At 40.4% G+C, this 22,559-nt stretch overlaps 1 protein-coding gene across 2 annotated transcripts in view; it reads right to left on the bottom strand.

Annotated features, from left to right (window-relative positions):
• Positions 1–2,925, bottom strand: part of Heatr1 (HEAT repeat containing 1) — a 43,739-nt gene extending 40,814 nt beyond the window's left edge. Inside the window, exons 1-4 of one of the 2 annotated variants that reach the window (XM_058575048.1) lie at positions 2,750–2,925; positions 2,319–2,478; positions 1,565–1,781; positions 210–351 (exon numbers count right to left, since the gene is read on the bottom strand). In XM_058575048.1, the coding sequence (XP_058431031.1) occupies positions 210–351; positions 1,565–1,781; positions 2,319–2,460 (501 nt within the window). In that variant the 5' untranslated portion in view covers positions 2,461–2,478; positions 2,750–2,925. Of the gene's footprint in view, positions 1–209; positions 352–1,564; positions 1,782–2,318; positions 2,489–2,749 lie in introns of both variants that reach the window. The other variant, XM_046432138.2, reaches the window with a different exon arrangement.
• Positions 2,926–22,559: the final 19,634 nt, after the last annotated feature.

The raw sequence follows: 22,559 nt of genomic DNA, 5'->3' as shown, positions 1-22,559 counted from the left end.
AATATAACATAAAATGCCTAGACTGATGTTCAGATCCTAAATAAATGCCAAATGTTATTAGTTAATTTCACCTGGAAGTCAGAAAATAAAATATAGATAATATCTGAACTATCCCCAGGAGCACAAAGAACTTATTTTTTTTCCAAATTACACCCCTTAACAAGGTTTGTAATGATTATATAAAGACATACATCATTTAATAATCATACCTTAACTGGGAACAACCAGAACCACTTGTGCTTTGGATTATGAATTTTTAGAAGTTGTATAACCCGCACAAATATTCTTGTTTCATGGTATGGCAGAACACAACCAATGAGGCTATCTTGATTATAAAGATGGATGTGAAATCTAAGGAAAAAGCAAACAATTCAAATTGACACAAAATTTATAAGTATATTTCCCGACATGTCCAAATTACATACCAATAAGCTAAAAATACCTAGAATATAGCAGATAAATTCTGAAGATACATTAAATTCTTCTCAGTCTTCAGAATCTAGCTCACACCTTGCTCCTTTCTCAAGGTGCTTTTCCTAAGTCTCCAGGCAAGTGTTCCCTCTTACATCTAACTGTCCTACGCCTTTACATGTACTTTTTCTTACATTACCAAACTGCTTTGCCTTTTATTAGTTTTACATATACTTTAGAATTAGCCAACATGTTATTTTTCCATAAAGTTTTCTTTCCTCAATGACTCCAGAGCTACCCCCTGCCCCAAATTTTACATAAATCTTTACTAAGACATTTATTTCAAAATAGTACCCAAGAGTAAACTACTTATCTGTGTATCAAAGTATTTGTTGAATAAATTAGTTAACAAAGAAATAAATGAAAAATCAAACGCAAAAGTTCTTATATTAAGGATGTATTTGGGAGAAACTAAGTGCTAGACAACAAAGGGAAATTTTATGCACTTCTGAACTCCCCTTTACCTCTAATGTTCTAGTAATCAGAAGACCCAAGTTAAAAGTAGGTTTTCTTTTAAAAGGAAACTACTATACTTGCTCATCTCCATTAGTGAAATGAACATCTTTCTACTTCTAAAATACATATACGGGAACAACAAACAAAAATATGTAAGCTCTAATATGATGCCAATCAATGAGGAAATGAACAGAAAACTTACTAACAATTTCCAAAGCAGATGAAAGATCAGACCTTGGAAACAAACTTCATGTATACCCTAGTTCTTTTCTTAAGCTCCTCAGAACTAATGAGTTTAAAACAAATGGATCTTAAGTAGAGTTTTTTTTTTTTTTTTTTAAGAGAGAGAAAAGAAGAGAGAGAGGTTTTTTTAATATTTATTTTTCAGTTTTCGGTGAACACAACATCTTTATTTTATTTTATGTGGTGCTGAGGATCAAACCCAGCGCCCTGCACATGCCAGGTGAGCGCATTACCGCTTAAGCCACATCCCCAGCCCAGTAGAGTGTTTTAACAGAAGAACATGCTTATTTCAAGTTCTAGACATATTAAGCTCTCAACATAGTAAGGGGTCTTCAACTACTTAATTTTTTAAAAGAGGCCAGCCCACAGTTATTTCTGTAATTCCATCAGCTACCTGTGAATCAACCACTCCAGACACTTATGCGCTGGCTTGAGCAGGAAGTATGGGGACAAATGAATAAGAAATAATGAAATATTTTCATCCAGCTGTTTGTTCACGGCTTTGGTCTGAACACTGCGTTCCAAGGTCTTTGCTAGCTGGCTGAACAACGGTGCTTCGAACTGCTCAAAGGCAGGATCAATTCCAAGCAGCTCTTCCAGGCCAGTGCATCCTAGGAAAAGGTAGGTTTATTTAACTAGTCTCTGCAAGTAAACTCATCCCATCCTCTTTTACAGTTTTACTTAGTCTGAAAGTCTATGAATTCTTTTAGCATGTGTAACACACAACGTAGTTCCAAACAGATTTCTAGTTTTCAACACACAAGACTTAATCTTATGTCATTAAGCAGGAGAAAAGAAAAGTACTTCAGGGCAGAAGCAACCTTTCTTCTTGCTTTCTTAAATCCTGTTTAAATATCCTCTCAAAAACTAGGCCACTCCTCCTGGAAGACTTCTCCATCCCAGCACAACCCCAGTCCTTTTTTAGCTATTCTTTCTTTTTACGTATTAGTTTACCTTCCTAATCTTGTTTCTTGTTCCTGAGATTCAGATACCACTACCTAAATATGTTTCAAGCACCTAACACAAGGTTAAGTTGTCACGTGACAAATGCTAGGGAAGAAAGCAGGGCAAAAGAGAAAACAAGAAAATACAACAACGCTCCGAAAACAAACGCTTCAAAGCCCTTTCCAAAGTTAAGGGTGGCTCACCGATGGCAAAGGCGGTGTCCCTGTCGATGGTGGCCGCTTCCTTGGGGTCAAACAACAAAGAGGCAACTTCATCTCTAGACAAGAGACTGGGATCACTTTGAGGGAGGGCGAGTCGTTGCAGCTGCTGGGCTAAGGACGTCATCTTTCACGCCCGCGACTTCTAAAAAACACTAAGAAACACAATCGCTGGGAGAGGTGCGTGCGAAACTACAGGAGGCTCCTCTGAAAGCTGTCAATGCCGCCGGTGCAGGCAGCTTTCCCCGGCACGCAGCGCCCTGCAGCACGCACGAATCGGTTGACCCGGAGTCGCCGAACCCCGACTTGCAAACACCCCGACAAGAGCGTCAACCGCGGGCTCCAGTCCCCGGGCCGCGCCAAGGCTTTCCTCGACCCCGAACCCCGCGGACACCCCGGCCCCACCGACGCCTTACCTTCCCGCGGCAGAGCGCCCCGGCCCGCAGCCACACCAAGCAGCCCCTCAGCCGAAGCGCTGAATTTCAACAGGACTTGGAAGCCAAAAACACCTCACAGAGGCTACCACATGGCATCCGTGAGCCCAGCCCTCGACCGGAAACCTGCAGCAAATTTCAGAGGAGCTTCCGGTTCCGGGATCTAAGGCAAGAGAAGAGGTAAAATCTTATGAGACACAGAGGAGCCAGCCCCCCCCCCTCACCGCCGCGAGGCCCCGCCCACGCACTCCGCCTCCAGCCTTGGCTTTCCGCTCCCTCGCTCTGGAGCAGCGGTCTTGAACTCAACTGTTAGCGTCAGGGTGTCAACCTCCGGCGAGGCTTTTTGCAAACTCTAAGGATCTGTAGCCGCCATCATTCACTCTATACGCATCTATCCAGCAGCCGTGCGCAGTGTCGCGTAATGTCGCGTCGCGGGTTCAGATCTCAGCGCGGCGCTTTCCGGTTGTTCCGCTCCACCGCCGCGTGTCGTCTCTGAGTTTGTTACGTGCTCTGTGAAGTGGGGTCGAGCCGCCCCGAGCCCCGGGCCCCGGCTGTGGCTGTTTGGTGCGCCTTCCCAGAGGGCGCGCGGGGAGGGGGGTCATTTACAAACTGTGAAAGCACCCGATCGTTTGAACGCCTGGTGACTTTCAACAAATGAACGTGTAGGAGCAACTCTCCCTCCAGTCCACACACAGTGTCCAGCGCCCGCGGTTCGCTCCTTCCCGGCGAGGGCGCCCCGGCAGCCCGGCCCCAGGCGTGCGTCCTGCGTTGGCCTGGCCGAAAGGTCCCACGTCCCGACCTACTAAGCTTGCTTCCAGGGCGGCGTGGTAATGCCAGGCAAGGTGGCCTCTCGCAGCCTGCGCGGAATGAGGGCGCTGGGTGCCGCAAGTGCCTGCCAGTCGGTGGAAACATCCATTTCAGTCGCGGAGAGCGCCAGTCTTTGCGCACCCCAAGAGAATGTCGGAGACATGTACAAATACAGGGGCTCCCCTTTCCTGTGCTTTCTGCAGATTTTGTCCCATTTCTTATCTTTTGTTGTTGGGTTGTTTTAAGGGCACTCACGACAGCCACAGGTTGTCTTCGGTTGTTTTTGCAGGTAGTTATTAATCTACCTTTTCCCGGGTGTTGATAGCCTTGCAAAGATGACAGGAAAGTGCAGGAGGCTATTTCATCCTGACCCACATCTCTCGTAGGAATTTTGTTCTTCTTTCTCAGGAATTTTACCTTTATAAAAGCAACTAGTTTTGAGTAGTAAGTAAAGAATGAAAATCAGGCCTATTTTCTTGCTTTACTTTTATCTGGAAAAAAAATCCTCTATACATTTTTAAAGGCTTTATCAAAGTGAAATTGAAAAATGTACTAAGGATATTTGGTTCAGTCTTCTCTGTCGGCTCTAATGATACAGAGTGCCATGCTAAATTTTACTTTGGAAGTAGGCTAGGAAATTAAAAAGGGAAATAAATCAAAAGTTCATAAATATGATTTTTTTATAAAAAGCTTTGGTTTGGAAAATACATGGTGATCATGATTTGTGTTTTCTCCATTTTAAAACAATTCTTTGAATTTGTTCCTAATTGTTTTTGATTTTGATTTTGTGGCTTTTTGGTTTTGTGGTTATATACCTATCTCATAGATTACTCAATGATGATCAGAGCATACTTACTTTCTCAGTTTTTGAATTTAAAATACCAGTTATAGATCATACATAGCTCTCTAAGTCTCCTAATAATTCTTTTTATGACTATTACTATTTTTTTACTATTTTACATTCATTAAGACCATAGTTTCAGTTACAATTAATGAATATTCCTAAATGCAAAGGAAAAACATTGTTTTTGGAGATGGTGAGGTGTTTTCTTGTTTGTTTGGTTGGTTTGGTTTGGTGGTGCTAGGGGATTGAACTCGGGGTCTTGTGCATGTGAGGCAAGCACTCTACCAACTGAGATTTATCCCCAGTGCAGAGACAATGTTTTAATCATACATTCTTTCATTCTGGTCTGGGGAGGAAGAGGGATGAACTCTACTCCTTGTTTCAATCACTGTTCATGAAAAGGACTCTGCTCTAAAAAAGAAAATTTGTAAGAGCAGTTTTAAGGCTTTTCTCCCCCTCCCATCCCACTCCGTTCAACCCAGAGTATAGCTTCCTTAATTCATCCCAGATGTGCCCTATGCCAGGCTGGAGATGTGGCTGTGCCTGTGAAGGAAGTGGCACACGCTTGTTCCTGTGGAAGTTTCATTCCAGCAGGAAGAGACAGGAACACAAATGGGTAAATCCTCAAACCGTCAGGTAATGTGATAAACCCCCAATGATCTCCTGATGGGATTATTAGAGGGTCTATGGATGGTGACATTTATGCCGGGACCAGAATGAGAAGTTTTGGGAAAATGATGATCCCAGATAGGATTGATCTTGACCTTGGCTCTACTTCAACCACAACAGGGCTCCTTCCTGTCCATCAAATATACTGAGCTAGTATTTTCTCCAGAGCATGTCACAACAGCTCAATCCTTGTCTCCAGTGTTTATCCTATTGGCATCAGATCAATATTGGCATCAGATTCTCCATTTTAGTTAGGAGCCATTTTATCTAGAGGTTCCAAAGTTTTGATTTTGAGGCAATTCTGCTTTACTTCTCATAAGAACATGTGCCTGCTAAAAAACCATCAACCCCACCGCAGCTTAGACTCCTAAGCAGTTTATGAGATTCCTCTTGTGGGTTACAAAGCTGCTCTGTGAGTGCCTACAGGTTACTACTCTCCTCAGAGGGACAGCCTTATTGGTATGCCTTCTGTTACTGACAATAAATCTCTTGTGTGACGTTCTGGTGTGTGGCGTGATCCTTGGATTTCATGTGGACTCTGCAAATGTCTTTTAAGATCCAATAATGAGGACAAGGGTTTGAGAAAAAGGAAAAAGAAGTTTTATTGATTTACTAGCAAATGAGAAGGCAGTGGACTCATGTCACAGAGATTGACATTCTAATGGCCAGGAGGAGCAAAGAGCTTTAAAAATGGGAATACGAAGGGTGTTTTCCAAGTAACATTATCAGTAGATCTAATGAATGTTCAACTTATACCCTTGAAAGAACTGTTGTTCCTGTTTCTCAGTCCAGAGTTTCTTTTTTTTTGGACTGAGCCACATCCCCAGCCCTATTTTGTATTTTATTTAGAGACAGGGTCTCACTGAGTTGCTTAGTGCACAGAATGGCTTTGAACTTGCGATCCTCCTGTCTCAGCCTCCTGAGCCGCTGGAATTACAGGCATGCGCCACTGCACCTGGCTCAGAGTTTCTTGTAAGCAGTGAGCAGAAGTACAGATGACGCACTTTAGGACAGGAAGAATGTTAATTTTGCTTTTCCTGAGGTTAGGGGGGGAAAAAGGGAGAAGAGGAAGGAAAAATATAATTTGGTTTTAAAATAAGCCCCAGGGTTGAGCAGCAAAGTTTATATCTAAAGCACCAAATGGACCCCCTTTACATGAAAGGGACCCCTGTTATCAGCATTTAACACACCTCAAATGATCTGATTTGTTTACCTGCTTCTTATTCCCCTCATATGTGAGGCCCTGGGTTTGATCCCCAGAAGCCCCCCAGAAGAAGAAAAATCTTAATGTAATTATGTTCTATCAACAATGATTGAGTTTAAAATTTAATTATATTCAAGGTGTGTAAAATTTAGATGATTTTATAAAAATATAAATTAAATAAAAATCAATCCATACTTAATGCATTTTTCGTGAATTATTTTCATTCTAGCAAGCCAAATATAGTTTGTAATCAATGACAAAAATTTAAATGAAATTATTTAAATGAATCTAAACTCCGAACCAGGCTCAGTGGCACATGCCTATAATTCCAGCTGAGACAGGAGGATGAGACAGGAGGATGGCCCGTTCAAAGCCATCCTCAGCAATTTAGCTAGGCCTTAAGCAACTTAGTGAGAACCTGTGTCTTAAGTATTACCTTATGAGATATTTTCACAAAAATAAATGACAAGTTGGTTATTCAATGTCCATCTAGTTGCCATTGTAAACAATAGGTGTCACTTTCATTCATGGTTCAGCTGTAGTCAGTCACCTCTTTTCAAATTTGAGTCCTACTAATTGCTTGATATTGTTAAATATTTCTCAGCTGTTGTATTTAAATCATTGGGAATGCTACACAAATTTCTGAGCACATCCAGAACCATAAATCAGAAAACAAAAGGAAATAAGAAATTACATGTTTGGAACCACTTAGAAATAATACTCCATATGTCAAAATCTATTATGTTACTGCAGTTTGAAAGGAGCAGGAACAAGTCAGTTTGCCTCTTCTCTCACCTCAGCACTTCAGTCAGACCCTGCCTGGGCTCTGAAGCAGTGACCAGGAGCAGCACAATCACTCCCGAAGAGCACTCAGGGTCTCATTCTGGGAGAAAAGACCTGCTTCCCTGAAGCCCAGGTACACAGGGCAGGGGCCAGGAACTCGGTCTGTGGGCTGTGCTCCATCAGTGCTGGCTGGCAGGGTTAGGGACAGGCTCCCAAATTTTTAAACATATTTTTGTTTATCTGCAGAGATCTAGGCTTCATCTGGTCTGTGATGCGATTGAAGACAAGAAAACTTTTATGTTCACCACTGAATCCCTACTACCAAATAAAGTACTGGGACATGGCTAACATGTTAGTTTACTGACTGAATGAATGAAAATAGTCTTAAGCTGCATCCGTGTCTCCTTCCTGTTCAAGAAATGTGTGTCAGAGTCCAGGAAGGAGGTGCACAGCAGTGATCCCAGTGACTCAAGAGGCTGAGGCAGGAAGACAACAAGTTCAAGTCCAGCCTCAGCAATTTAGTGACACCATATCTCAAACTAAAAACTAAAAGGGTTGGGGCGTAGCTCAGTGGTGAAGCACCTCTGGTTTCAAAAACCAGTACTGAAATAGAGAGGGGGAAGGAAGGAAGAAAAATGTGTCAAAATGCAAGTGAATGAGAGGAACATTATTAAAGTAGTAACTCTATAGTTAGAATTATTCTAATTTTAATAAAAATAATTTATTCAGAAATTTTATCCTTGGATTATTTACATCACATATCACAATTGGCAGGATGCAATTAACTTTAACTTGTATCGGTTCAAGAGAAAAGAAATAAGATGCATGTCATTAATAAAGTAAACTCAATATGTGAAATCTGTAATTTGGTCAAGAGTCAACAACTATATGATTAGTTAAATGATTGAGAAGTCTTTGTTTGTTCATATTGTGTCCCAAACAAAGTTATTTGAATCTGAGTGTTTATTTTTTTATTTTTATTATTATTATTATTTTTAATATGCTTGTAGGGAGCTAGGAGTTGAAATGATTTGGAAACAGGCAGGAGCAAGTGCCCGGCATATCATTAGCAAGCAGCAGGTGGCACCAAAGTGTCTCCCAACCCAAAGGACCGTTAAGTGGTATCCTGGTGCCTGTGGGAAGCAGCAATTATCAAATTTTTTAAATTTGAAAAGTATGTACAATCACTAAAAAGTGATTCATTAACCCTCCATGTGTTGTAAAATGCAACAAAAACAATCCTTCCAAATATCACTGAGAGCTACTTAAAAAATATTTAGACACTTAACCAATGAGAACCAAGTTTTATAAGATAATATTTATTTTTATTTAGTAACGATAGTGTAACATTTACTAATATTACTTAAGGTAATATTATTTATTCCTGGCGAAGACATTTTCATGTGTTACTATTGATACTACAGTTGTAGCATCCTTTCAGAAGCTATTTGGAAATATGCATCAGGAACTCAAAATATGTTCATACCCACTAACTTTCTAATTCTATTTCTGAAAGTTTAACAATTCAACATTTCACAGCCATGAATGGACTACTATCAATGTATTGTGTGGTATGGTGAATTTTTAAAAATATATCTTTATATAAAGTATGAATACAGTCAATGTAAGTATATACCCTGAATATAAACTTTTTTTAAAAAAAACTATAGTTTTATAGTTTTAAACAAAAGTAATCAATTTAGGACTCAAAATCAAATTATTCTAATTTATCTATGCATACCAACAATCTTTATTCACAGTCATCTGCTTAATATACACACTAAATTATAGATGTGGGTAGCCCAAATCCCTTTCTTTTCTCATCCCTTGCTCATTCTATGCTAGTTTCTTTTGAATATTTGCCACTGGGGAAATAGTGATTTGTTTAGTGATAAGGTAGTAGTGAATAAAACTGTAAAATTTTATGGAAAACTAAAACAAATATCTGAGTACTTTTTTTTTTTTTGGTACAAGGTATTGAATCCAGGGCACTTAACGATTGAGCCATATCCCCAACCCTAAAACAAAGATTTGAATGAATAGAGAGCAAAATTATGCTCCTGGATATATTGGCAAATGTGTAAAAAATCTGTTTGCCATTGCAAGTTATTTTACATATTTAATTCAATCTTGAGAAATATGCAATAATTTTCATAATTTGACCAAATCATTCCAAAGTATATATTCTAGAATGAACATACAAAAGAAAATTCTCAAAGGAACACTTAATGGAAAAAGATGATATGATAGGAGATTGTTATTAGGTATTAGGAATATAGGACAAAGCAGTTGTAAGTAGAGGGTTTATAGCTCTGGGCTAAAACCAGACAAGTAGATCCCCAGTACCAAGCAGCTAATCCAGAGAGAGTTTCCAATATGGATTAGCATTTAATAGTGTACCAGGAAAGTTTCAAATGCAACCAGGGAAGAAAATATCCACCAGTTAATATTGGGTTATATAATTTGGGTGGAATAAGGAAATTAAAATATAGATGTTCATTTCTGTTCATCCACAAGAGTGAATTCTAGAGAACCCAAGGAAATGAGGGTTTTCAACAGGATGGAGTAACAGCATCTGAATTTGTGCTCTCCACGGGAGCAACCAGAAATGAAATTGCTGGTATGTACAGATAAATTAGAAAAAGACCTCTGATTACTTTTGTTTAAAACTATCGAATTATAGTTTAAGTTTATATTTAGAGATGTGTACTTACATTGACTGTATTTATACTTTATATAACTATATATTTTTAAGTCCACCATCCCACACAATAAAGTGATAATGGTCCATTCATGGCTGTGGAATGCTGGATGGTTAGGCTTCCAGAAGTAGGATTAGGAAATTAATGGGTATGAGCATATTTTGAGTTCCTGATGCATATTTCCAAATAGCTTCTGAAAGGATGTTGCCACTTTATAGTATCACTGGTAATACATGAAAATATGAATTAAAATATGTCTCTGCCAGGAATAAATAATGTTACCTTAAGTAGTGTTCGTAAATACAACAATTATTTTATCATGTCATTTTTCATCTTAAATCAACCTCTCAGACTTAATAAACATAGTTAACATTTTTCCTATAAATAACTTCTAAAGACAATATACCAACAATTATTTAAGTAGCAATGGCCATTTTGGGTTATGCTATCCTCAAGACATTTCTTCAGTCAGAGAGCATCCTCTGAAGACACTTAATCCTGGGAGTCAGGTTTCCATAACAAAGGAGAAATAGAATGAACTTCCTCCTTTAACATATAAGGACATTGGGAAATGTCTCATTTTGTATTTCAGAGGACCTTTGCATGTGTAAGCTACAAGTATAATTGCAGACATTAAAGAATCTGAGAACTTAGATTAAAGGGTAACTTATTTAGATGTAAGGCAATTATTGTCTTATACTGTCAGAATGCTGCTGGTGGTGGTGACGGGGGTTTATCCCATTTAATACATCAAAATGGGACAGGTCCAAATCATTTGAGCATTTTGAAGATTGGAAGGATGATACTATGCCTTTAAGAAATTAATTGAACTAGCACAAGCAAAGTGTGTCCTATTATATTTTATACATTGTTAATTTTGTACTTTCATTAAATGTGCTTTCAAATGTTGCAAACAGGGTCAGAATCCTTAGAGAACTGTAGCTACTGTACAAAAATCCTATCAAGGAGAACCATCAAAATAACAATGGAATTTCTCATACTTTATTCTTCCTATACTATGAAGTTTGGGATCATTCTGCCAATTGACATTCTCCCAGATACGTGATGTGTTAGTAGTTTTTATAATTTGTGAAGTGTAGCTGATTTGACAAAACAATACTTTGTAGGAACTTATGTCAACGTCACCAACCAAATCAGTCTTTAAGTACTTCAGCTTTACCACTGTGTTGTGCTAATTGAATTCAAGTCAACTCAATTTACAGTAACTATGCTTCTCCAAAATGCCTGGAACTTTGATATGTGATAGCAAGATGACCTACACATACGGCCTGTGGTTAGCTAGAAATCAGCCTTAGCAGAGTCTAGTGCAGAAAATGGTGGTGTAAAATAACCCATGCAGACCTGTTCAACCATCTCCAAGACAGAGATTGAGGCTGTGATGGGGTTAACCTTCCCAGACAGTTCACCTTCCCCTAGAATGTGACATTGAACTGCATCTTCAAATATCAACTAGAAACTAAAGGCTGAAGTTCTGGGCAACAATTCAGCCCACCACTGGGTCAGCAGATAGATAGACATGGAGACAGGAAGCAGTGTTTGCGGAGTCTGGACAACGGGTGTACCCCAAGGAAACACTGGGGAAGCATCCAGAGCAGGGATGGAGGTCAGATATGGAAGACATTCCTTGTTGTGGGTGCTTTTCTTCTGGCCCAGGAGTAGAGGTCAGGGCAGAGGGCAAAGGCCATGGGTAGAGAAGCAGTAGGTGGTGACTATAGGCGCTCAGTGTGGTGTTTTGACAACATTTCAGTATTTCCCCACTGGTGCCATGTGGACCTGGTTTCTTGCATTCTTACAGTACCCTTGAGTGAGATTTTTGAAAGTTAAAGGTTTTAAAATTGTGCAAGGATTTTTTGAACTAAAAAGAGTTACTGGAAAAGAAGGGGTGAAAGGAAAACTAATGGTAACTAGGAAGTTACCCTCTATGGGACTCGGAGGAGGCTCACCAACGCCTGTGTGTTGGAAGCTGTGTGGCAGCTTCCAAACTGCCACACAGACCGGACATCTGTGTGAGAAAACGAGTGCAGAAGCCAGAAAGGCCCATCAGACACAGCAACACCCCCCACCCCCACTCCACAGACCCTCCAGTCTAGCTGGAAAGAAGATGTCAACTGAGATGGCTTCGCCAAGACATTTACTATAATTGGTGATAGTCCCTGCCAGATGCTTAATTTTGCAAAGCCAGAGCTCTGGGGATAAAACACTTGAGCTTTTGTCTTTCCTTTATGATATGCAGTATTGAAAGGTTGATTATTATCATTTTTACTCTTGGTTCTTGTGTGTGTGTGTGTGTGTGTGTATCTTAAGTTTTATTTCTTTAAAATTGCTGAAAATAGGGGCTGGGATTGTGGCTCAGTGGTAGAGTGCTCGCCTGACACGTGTGGGAAGCCCTGGGGAAGCAGCTAGAGCAGGGGATGGAGGTCAGCAGGGGATGGATCCTCAGCACCACATAAAAATAAATAAATAAAGATATTGTGTCCAGTTACAACCAAAAAATAAATATTAAAAAAATTGCTGAAAATAGCAAAGTCTTCCTTCCCTTCAGATGAGATTGTTAGGTCCCATTGTCTAGTTATTGTCTACTTGGATGTCCCGCCTCCTCTGGAACTTTCCGTGGAAACTCTTAGACCTTCGAATTGTAGTTTGCAGATGAGGCAGGGGGTGGCCAGAAAGGTCTACTATGGCACCAGTCATTTCTGTCTTTAGGTACAGCAATTTGTTTTCCACAGTTCCTCAGAGTTGTAGTGATCTCCAGGGATTCCAAAAAGTCCCTGGAGATCATGCAATCCAACTCTTCATTTTATACACTAAGAAATGTTCAATGTAATTCCATTTTCAGGCTGGGGCTCTAACTCAGTGGTAGAGTACCTGCCTCACATGTGTGAGGCACTGGGTTTGATCCTCACCACCACATATAAATAAATAAATAAAGATATTGTGTTCATCTACAACTAAAAATTTTTTTAAAAAAATTTCATTTTCACTGACTAAATTGCATAAATATAAAAAATTATTTATAATATTCGATGGTAAAGAAGATATAGAAGGGGAGCATTTAGAATTTTTTTTTTTTTACAATGCTGGGTGTTGAACCAGGGGCTTGCACATGCTGGGCAAATGCTCTACCACTGAGATACACCCCCAGTCCTTTCTGATTTTATTTCGAGACAGCCTTACTAAGTTGTCTAGGCTGGATTCAAACTTGTGATAATCCTACCTGGGCCTCCCAAGTAGTTAGGATTACAGGTGCCCAGCCAGGGGAGCATTTTTGGGAAAATATCAAGTGGCACATTTTTGGTGAACATGCTAAAAGATCAAGGTCAATCCAAACATCCATCAGTCCTGAAAATTGTTAAATAAATTAAGGTATCTCTGTGTCATGAAATAGAAGTCTACTATAGGAGATAATTAATGCCTATACTTACTGTTAAGTGCAAAAAGCAAATTATAGAACAATATATAAAGTTTGATCAATTTATAAGGAAATATTTAAATACTTGTAGAGAAATACATGAAGTGATGCATATCAAATTTTAACAAAGGTCACAATCATGGGTTAGACTCAGAGAGTGACGTAAAATACATTTTTATTTTATGTACTGAAATATTGCTTAACATCTTTATAATGAGTGTGTATTTTCTTTTGCGTATTTTTTCCCCAGAAGAAAAATTGGGACTTCAGAAAAGTAAAGTAATTTGATCAAATCCCCCAAGTGGTTAGTAACAGACAGGATCAGAATGCAGTTTATGGCATCCAGATGCCTTTGCCACCCAACCAAGGACTTGAGAGGCCTTTACCCAAACCTCTGGCTTCCTGAGAATTTAATCAGATTTCTAGTTCCTATTTCTTCATAAAGCAAATAAAATGGAAGATTCACTGCTTTTATAGAAACAAATAAATTTCTGAGCCTCCTGACCAACAATGTATCCATCCGAAAGTCTGTCTCCTATGTACTATTGTAAGCATCAGAAAAATATGCCTTTATAATTAATAGACTTATAAGGTCAAGGATGGCCACTTCCCTATCCCCTACGCCATAAATATAGGACGGAAGTTAGACCTTGGGTCCTATTCCCCAGCCGAACAGAAGACTCGGCCTCTTCCAACAGAGCACAAGTCTATTTACAAACCACAGAGGAATTTGCTATCATGTTTCCTCATCTGTTCTTAGAATATCTCCTGCAGTCTTACTCAACAATCACTATTTTTAGCTTCCTTTTGGTATTCCTGATGGATAACACCACTGTTCTCCATTAAATTAAATAATTACATACAGGGATTTTTGGTCCACTATAAGATCTATAATAAGTAGCTTTTCCCATATCTTTTTAATGTTTAATTTTAATGATCCAAAAATTCCAAGTACAGAGTTAGAATCTTCAAACTTAGGAATGGCCCCAAAGATGGGGATGATTTCCCCCACCCAATGTTAACATACAAGGAGAAATGTCTAGACAGGCTGACTTTAATGCGTAATGTATTTACATGAATACTTCATTATGTTGGAAAATGACCCAACACCATGCTTGATAAAAGGAGATAGCAAATTGTCTCTCAGCTCTCCTGGGTAAGCACATGTACCTTGTATGAATAGAATTTGGTCTCAAAAGAAATGCTTGTGAATCTCAGCAAGCAAGAACTGTGAATGGTGAGACTCTGATTTCTGTTTTCTTATTTCTACCTGCCTATACTTTCTCATTTTCATAGGAGATTGTTTACTTTAACATAAGGAAAAAGTTATTTAACAAAAAAGATACGGTCTGGAAGCCAATATAATCTAAAACAATACTTTCTGAATGTTTTCTTTAGGGACTAACAGTTCTTTTTTAGGTACTCCTGGAGGAGAAGGGCCACTGCACATTAGTTGTGTGTAGGCTTGCTGGTGGAGAAGAGGGCTGAAGATTTGAAAGCAAAGCTTGACTTTGAGGATAAAGAGAGAAAAGAAGACCAAAGAGAAGCAAAGTGAGGAAGGGGATGGGGAGCTGACAGATGAGCTGGGGGCTCAGATTGGAGACCTAGAAGATGCACAGCCAGGAACTTCCACACAGAGACTTGGTAGGAGGTGGCCAGGGGATGTGTTCCAGGGGGTGGGGGGAGGAAAGTGGGTGCCTTTTTCAGGTGGGGCAGAGCAGCATCAACACTGGCCATCTCTATGTGCCCCTAGCCATCAGCCAGAACTTGGCTCATTTCCATCTTGCAGCAGCCTCTGCATTTTTTTTTGGGGGGGGGATAAATGTAGGATGATTGACAGCTGACTGAACCTGGAAGAGACCAAGGCCCAAGCCACAGACACCCAGGAAACCCAACCAGCTGAAACACACCGGGAAAATCTTGCTGGCCTTGGGATGGCAGTGGACAGCTTGGTTACTTGGCTGTGACCAGAGGGTTTGCAGTCAAGAGCCCTCACAGGGCTCATTTTTTGGGCAAAGAGGAGACTAAAAAGGGGACTCTGAGCTACTCATCACAAAACATTAGAGTCACAGTAGGTTCTGTAATTTATAAAGGATTTCCTCTTCTATTTTCTTCAGAATCAAGAACCTAGTGAGTAGGAGGAGGTAAAAGGGTCTCAGCTAAACTTACACAGAAAGATTGGCCAGAAACATCACTATTATTTGATGGCTGGTGACTTTCCAAATCACCTGTAACACTACCTTAGACTCTTTCTGCACTTCGATCTCTCTGTGTATAAAAGAGGATTAAAGTATTCTTGCCCCATTATCTTTAAAAATCATGTGAGCATTAGAGCTCAATGATGAAATTATAACTTATAAACATACTATGCCATCTCACTGTTCAGTATTCTTGGGGAAAAGATCTCTTGATCTCTTACCCACTCATCTTGGTGAGTAATAGTTTATTTTGAGTGAAGCAAAAAAAAAAAACAAAAAACAAAAACAAAAACAACAACAACAACAAAAAAACCCAAGTACTTTAAAGTCCCAGTATTACAAGGACCTCTTATTTGGCCCCTTATTTTTCTTCCTCATCGGTTTTAAAGCTAAAAATCAAAAAAAGTTTATTACCAGTTTCTATAGTGGTGGAACAGAAAAGGAATCGTTAACAATAACTTCATCAGTTTTCATTAGTCTCTGTTTCAAAAGTGATATGGTGGGGGCTGGGGTTGTGGCTCAGTGACAGAGTGCTTGCCTCATACAGGTGAGGCACTGGGTTTGATCCTCAGTACCACATAAAAATCAATAAACAAAATAAAATATTGTGTCCATGTATAACTAGAAAAAAATTTTTTAAAGTCATTTAGGGAAGACGGTTGAAAATTGTAAACTGAAACAGGAAACATTAGATTATCTGCAAAGCTCACTTGTTCAAATCAGCCTTCATTAACAGCCATGCCATCTACCACCTTTCCCCTGGACCCTGGAGGTATGATATTTGAGTTAGTTTCTTTGAAGAAATAAAATCCAGGTTTCAGGTATTTTGTTTTGTTTTACTTACAAAAATGCATGTAAACTACTATTTTTATATTCACAGAATATCTTGATTTTAGATTTTAAACATTCTGAAATTCATGTGTTTATTCAAAACATTTATTAAGAGTTTAATATGCCCAAGGGATTATGCTAGGGGCTAGAAATACAGAAATAAACAACACACGTCCAACCACAAATAGCTCACATTCTAAAGTTAAAATAACCAAACATTTTAAATCTCGACCCTATAACATAAAAGTGATATGTTTCATTATATTTTTTATAATACTGGTTAAAGGAAGGCATCTAAAACCATTCTTCATGCTACTCACCTACAGATAACCACTTTTAACCTTTTTATACACATACCCATGCGTATATTTAGGAGGAATCACATTTGAAATTGCCTGTTTTGTAAACTGCCTCCCCTCCAGGAATGTTTTTCTATGCTAAAAATCTTTGAATATTTGCATAATTAGAGGATACTTTATTTTATGAGTATCATAACTTATTTAAATACCTTCTAAATGTTTAGGCTGTGGGAAATGTTCAACATTTCATATACACATACAGATGTATGTTTGTATGTAAATGTATGTATACAGGGATTCTGGGAATGTGGCATCCAGATGAGGCACACTTCTAACTTCACTTTTTACATCTCACAAAGCCAGAGAGCTGCAGCTAAGGGAAACCATGAGGCCAAGACATCAGGGAACTGTTGCTTGAGGACCATCAGGCTAAGGATCCTGGGTAGATCATGCGCTGCTGAAATCCATCTACCTCCTTATGGTAAGCTGACTTGAATGAACAAGTGTGCCCAGTCTCCCTGGTTCTGAGATCCTAAGAAGAAATCTTGACAGATGGACTCTAAGATGGTCCCCATCCACAGCTAGTTCTTATGCCTTTGTCTGATCCTTTCCTCTTGAGTGTGAGGCCTGTCACTTGCTCCTAACCAACAGACTACGGCAAAGGGGAGCTGGGCACAGTGGCACACACTTGTAATCCCAGAAACTTGGGAGACTGAGGTGGGGAAGGTAAGTTCAAGGCCAGCCTCAGCAACCCAGCAAGACCCTGTCGCAAAATAAAAAGTTAAAAGAGCTGAGGATGTAGCTCAGTGGTAGAGCACCCCTGGGTTCAATCCCCAGTACCAAATGTGTGCAGGGGTGGGGGTGGGGCCAAAGGGGCAGGAGTATGTGTATATGATTTCGTTGTATAAGCATATAATAAGCGTGTAATATTCATCTTGAAAGGAGTGTCTTTACCTTGCTAGGTTTGAGTACATCAAGAAAAAAAGGTACTGTTGGCAATATCCCCATGACAAGGAACCAAGGGAAGCCTCCAGCAGCTTCTGGCCTCCAGTTAGCAAGATACTGAGACCCTTATCCCAAGAGCCCACAAAGAATAGCATGCTGCCAACAGCCACATGAGCGGGCAAGTAGATCCTGCCCCCGTGGAGCTTCAGATGAGCCTCAGCTCTAGCTGACACTGTGACCCAGAAGCAAAGGATCCACCTAAGCTGTACCTGGTCTCCTGATCCACAAAAATGTGAGACAACAAATGTGTGTTGTTTAGACCACCAACTTTATGGGGCTATTCTACAGAAAGAAATAACCAGAAGAGATTTCAGTACCAGAATAGGATGCTTCTGTGGCATAACGGAAAACGGGGAGGGCACGGCTCTGTAACAGGCGGTGGGTGGAGGCTGGTAATCCTCCCAAGCAGACGCTAAGGAAAGCCTACATTGTCTTGACCAGACTCTAAGTAGAAATCTGGACTTGGAGGATTCTGCCTGTGCGTGCTCAGAAGGAAGTGAGGAGTATATTATCAGGAAAAATTGGTTGCCAGTAGTTGTGGAAAGCAGAACAGGAGGGGTGAACTTGGTTATTTAGCTGAGGAGATTCCCAAGCAAAGTGTCGAAGGTGCCGCCTGCTTCTTCTGACTGTGTGTAGCAGAACATGAGAGGAGGAGACAGACCAAGAGGAGAAATGATCAAACCTAATGGAAGTAGGAATTTATGATTTTGAAAATCCTCAGCCACTCCAGATGGCAAAGATGTTAAAATGAAGAAATGGCTTCTGATCACACTCGGGGATATGCTGTCTAAAGAAAAGCTGAGGGTGGTACAGACAACCTTCTGTTAAGACCTCAGCCACATCGGGGGCCAGAGCAGCTTCTGTCACACAAGAGACTTTCCAGAGAGTGTGGGTGTGTGTACCTTGTGGGCCCTCCTGAGCAAAACACAGCCTCTCGGAGGCTCGAGCATAGTCTCCCTTGGCCAGCTCAGCAAGGCCTAAGGTAGAGATCTCAACTAGTTCTGTGGTTATGGGTTTTGATAGAACTCAAGCCAGAAAGTGTCACAGGAAAACCCACAAAGTGCTTGAGAATGTTATTTCAGCAAAAACACGCCAGAAGAGACAAGGCTCAGAACAAGAGTGTCAAGCCCCTCAGATGCGACTGGTAGGAGGCAGACTAGTGGAACCATTCAGTACAAACACATCACCCTTGAGAAGAAAAGAGCAACTTTGAAGGCAGCACCCAAAGCTGCAAAGACTGCTCTCAGGCCTTGAAACCTAATCAAGGAACTCTGAACGCTTGTCTGGCTGGATTTCAGAATTTCTATAGATAAAGGGTTTCTTAATAACATGTTTTCACCCCTTTTGAATGGGCATGTGTGTAGCTGTTGTTATATGCCTGTGCCACCATTTTATATTGGCTAGGGGGAAGGGAGACCAGAGAAGTTGCTTCTTGAGGGAAACTGAGCTTAATTTCAACTTTTGAGGGACATTGAAAAATGTGGTGAACCCTTTGTACTGTCAAGTACACTCGGTACCCAGGATAACCCTGTTATCCTGATTTCTGTTCACAAAAGCTAGTGAGCTCTGCCTACTGTGGCTTTAATTCTGTAAGAGCTGAACCTTCACTGTGGCTTCATAGCCGACTTGTGGGCTACTTGCGTGTGTACATCCTGATGTCTTTTCTTTTTCCTTTGCTTGATAATAAATCAAGCGAATTCTATGTTTATGAAGCAATACGTTCCTTTGGGTCTCAATCCCACCCTGGCCCCCTTTGGTTTTATGTATTGAAAGATTGAGAGGAATGTCACCTGATGAGCCTCATCTACACCCGGGTCTCATCATCATGTAGATGATGAGATTCTGCGATGAGCAAAGTCTGTAATGAGATGAGACACTCTTGGGAACTCAGAAGGGGTGAAATGTCTTTTCCTGAAGGAGAGACACAACTGCCTGGGAGCTGGAGGGCAGATTGTGGCTGACTGACCCCAAGGATGGACCCATAATCCTTGCCTCTGCTATTTGAACCTTTCTGTAACCCCCTTATTTAAGTGCAGATGGGACCTGTGACCTGATTCTAGTGCGCGGCACACAGTCAGTGAGAGAGTACGTCTGAGCACATGATCATGATTGTATTATGTAAGGTAGAACATGGATCTTGCCAGGAGATTCTAACATGCTGGCATTGAGGAAATGTGTTTTGCTGGGAAGATTCAGAGGGCGAGGAACTAAGGAGAGTCTCCAGCCAACGGCCAACAAGAAACTGAGACCCTGGGTTCTGCAGTCCACAAAGAACTGCATTCTGCCATCATGTGCCTGAGCTTGGAAGCAGATCCTGCCCTGTGGATCCTCTGATGAGCCTGCAGCCTAGCTGGCCCCCCACTGAAGTTTTGTGGGATCCTAAAGCAGGGGACCCAACCTACCTGTGTCTGCACTCCTGATTCACGGAACGGTGAGTTAATAAAAGGTATTGTTTAAGCCACTGAGTTTGTGATGATATTATTGCTCAGCAAAAGATAGATAATACAGGGGCTGGGGTTGTAGTTCCGTGGTATAGCATTGCCTAGCATGTGTGAGGCACTGGATTCGATCCTTAGCACCACATAAAAATAAACAAAGATTTAAAAAAAAATAAGGAATACAAAGCTTAACAAGGCCTCAAAATTAGCTGATTCTATGACAAGGTAAGTAAGAAGGATTGGGACAGAAAGACTTTGTCCATAATCCCCAGGGGACTCGGAGCCTGCCTGCTTCCACATCACCAGCTCAGAAGAGCAGAGAGAGGGGGGGTTCCCAACTTGGAGAATCCGGTGTCAGGCCAGAGCCCCAGGAGACAACAAAGAAAAATATACTTATTTAAGAACTCCTAACCAAAAAGAGCAATATACATCACAGCAAGCAGATAAAGTTACTGAAGAAGACATCTTAAATTTAAAAAAATAAAATAAAGAATACCCATTTCTAGCAAGAGTGGAAGGAATGACCTGAGTGGTTAGCCACAGAGAAGAAGCTGACCCTTGGTGATGAGCTGTGGCTCAGGAGGCTCTTCCTGTGACCTTAGCCCTTCCTCATCCACTAGTTCTCTACAGGAAGCCATCTGGGCTCTACTGAACCTCAAGGCTGGGCTTTGTTAGTCCGTCCTGTGTCCTGGCCTTGCTTAGAATGTTCTTGCTGTGGACCCAGGATCTCAGTGCACCTGCCCGCCAGCCACATCCCTAGGATGTGCCCCCCCTCCCCAGCTCTGTCTGCCCATGGCTGATTTTCTTTCTTCTCAGGGTGAAACATGCTATTTTTTTTTTATAGTAATTTTATTTTTTTCTATTTTGTATTGGTGCATTATAATTGTACTAATGGTAGAATTCTTGATTACATATTCGTATATTCACACAATAGGACAATTTATTTTGGCCAATATCATTCCCCAATATCTCCCCTAGTAGTGTTATTTTTTAAATTAATTAATTAATTTATTTTTTATTTATATATATCAGTGGTTTTAAAATTTTTATTTATTTATTTATTTATTTTTATATATAACAGTGGAGGTACTAGTGTTATTTTTAAGCAGCTTTATTAAGATATCATTCATATATAAATTGCATATACATTATGGTATAGAACTTGATATTTAAATACTACAGTATGTGGTTAACAATCCTCAAGTTACAACCCTCATTCTTTTTTTTAATATTTATTTTTTTAGTTGTAGTTGGACACGATACTTTATTTTTAATCTGGTGCTGAGAATCGAATCCAGCGCCTTGCACGTGCAAGGCAAGCTCTCTACCACTGAGCCACAACCCCAGCCCATACAACCATCATTCTTACGTACACATAAGGCAAACTTGGCTTTTGAGCATCACTATCCCTAATTATCATAGTCCTACATCACACTGTAGGTCAGTGACCTAGAAGGCCCTGCCCTCCTTACGTCTCTTTGATCTCTTCTCCTGTTTCTCCCTCAGCGCTAACCATACTTGCATCTGGCTGCTCACTGCTTTTCTATTACATGAGACACACTTCTACCTCAGGTCCTTGGTACTTGCTCTTCCCTCAGCCTTAGATACTCTTCCCCAGTTATCTTTATAACCATCTCCTTTTTCCAGGTATTTACTCAAATTTCACCTTTATTGTGAAATTTATTGTGAGCCCCGATCTAAAAATTCCATCTAAAACTAACAAGTCACTACCACTTAGAGACACTCCCACCTCCCTTCCTTAGCACTTATTGTCTAACATACCAAATGTCTTATTTATTTATCTTGTTTACAGTCTGTCTCTCCATCTAAATGGTTAAGTGCCATATATGCATAGAATGGTGTTGGGTTTTTTCTTTTATTACTTCTACAGTATTTTGGACAGTGGATGATATATTAGGCACTCAATAACTACATCTTGAATTTCTCAATTTGGCAAAAAAGTGTTTTTTCCATTGTATAATTTCTCCCAAGGATTGGCAGGCAGTCCCTAAATTGCAGAGGTGTTTAGGTGACTCACGATCATGGTTTGAATGTTTCAGTTCTCTCTGGCTAGAAATACTTGATCCTAGGTGACTAAGATAGAAAGAAATAGAACGTCTAGGACTCCCCCCAATGCACAAAGTCATGGATTTCAAAAGTTCACTTATAAGTTAACTGTTTGAACATCCTGAACTTATTTTCAGACCATGATTAGGCACAGTTAGTGAATGATCGGGATGTCTTTGAAGACTCAAAGGTGCCAGAACATGGAATCAGATCTGCCCTTTGGGAAAGGGCTGGCCCATGAAGGACAGGAACAGGTGCACTGAACCCTGAGGGCATCCAATGCAATCGGCTGGGGACATTATCCTGAAGGCAGGGTACAGCAGTGATTGGCATTAGAGAAGGCCCAGAGATAGCAAGGTGACCCCCCATTGGGAAGTGAGTTTAGTAACTGACAATCAGAGCAGTGATACTTCAGAGAAAAGCTTACCAAAACACCATGAAGATACACAGAGGTCATTTGCCAGTAAATGGATGGATCTGTAGACTATCGTGTTAAGTGAAGTAAGCCAGTCCTC

This window comes from Marmota monax, unplaced genomic scaffold (assembly GCF_021218885.2).
Source record: "Marmota monax isolate L192 unplaced genomic scaffold, Marmota_monax_Labrador192_F-V1.1 WCK01_AAM20220418_F8-fsc00071, whole genome shotgun sequence".
Taxonomy (NCBI): domain Eukaryota; kingdom Metazoa; phylum Chordata; class Mammalia; order Rodentia; family Sciuridae; genus Marmota; species Marmota monax.
This window is presented reverse-complemented; position numbering and strand designations above follow the sequence as displayed.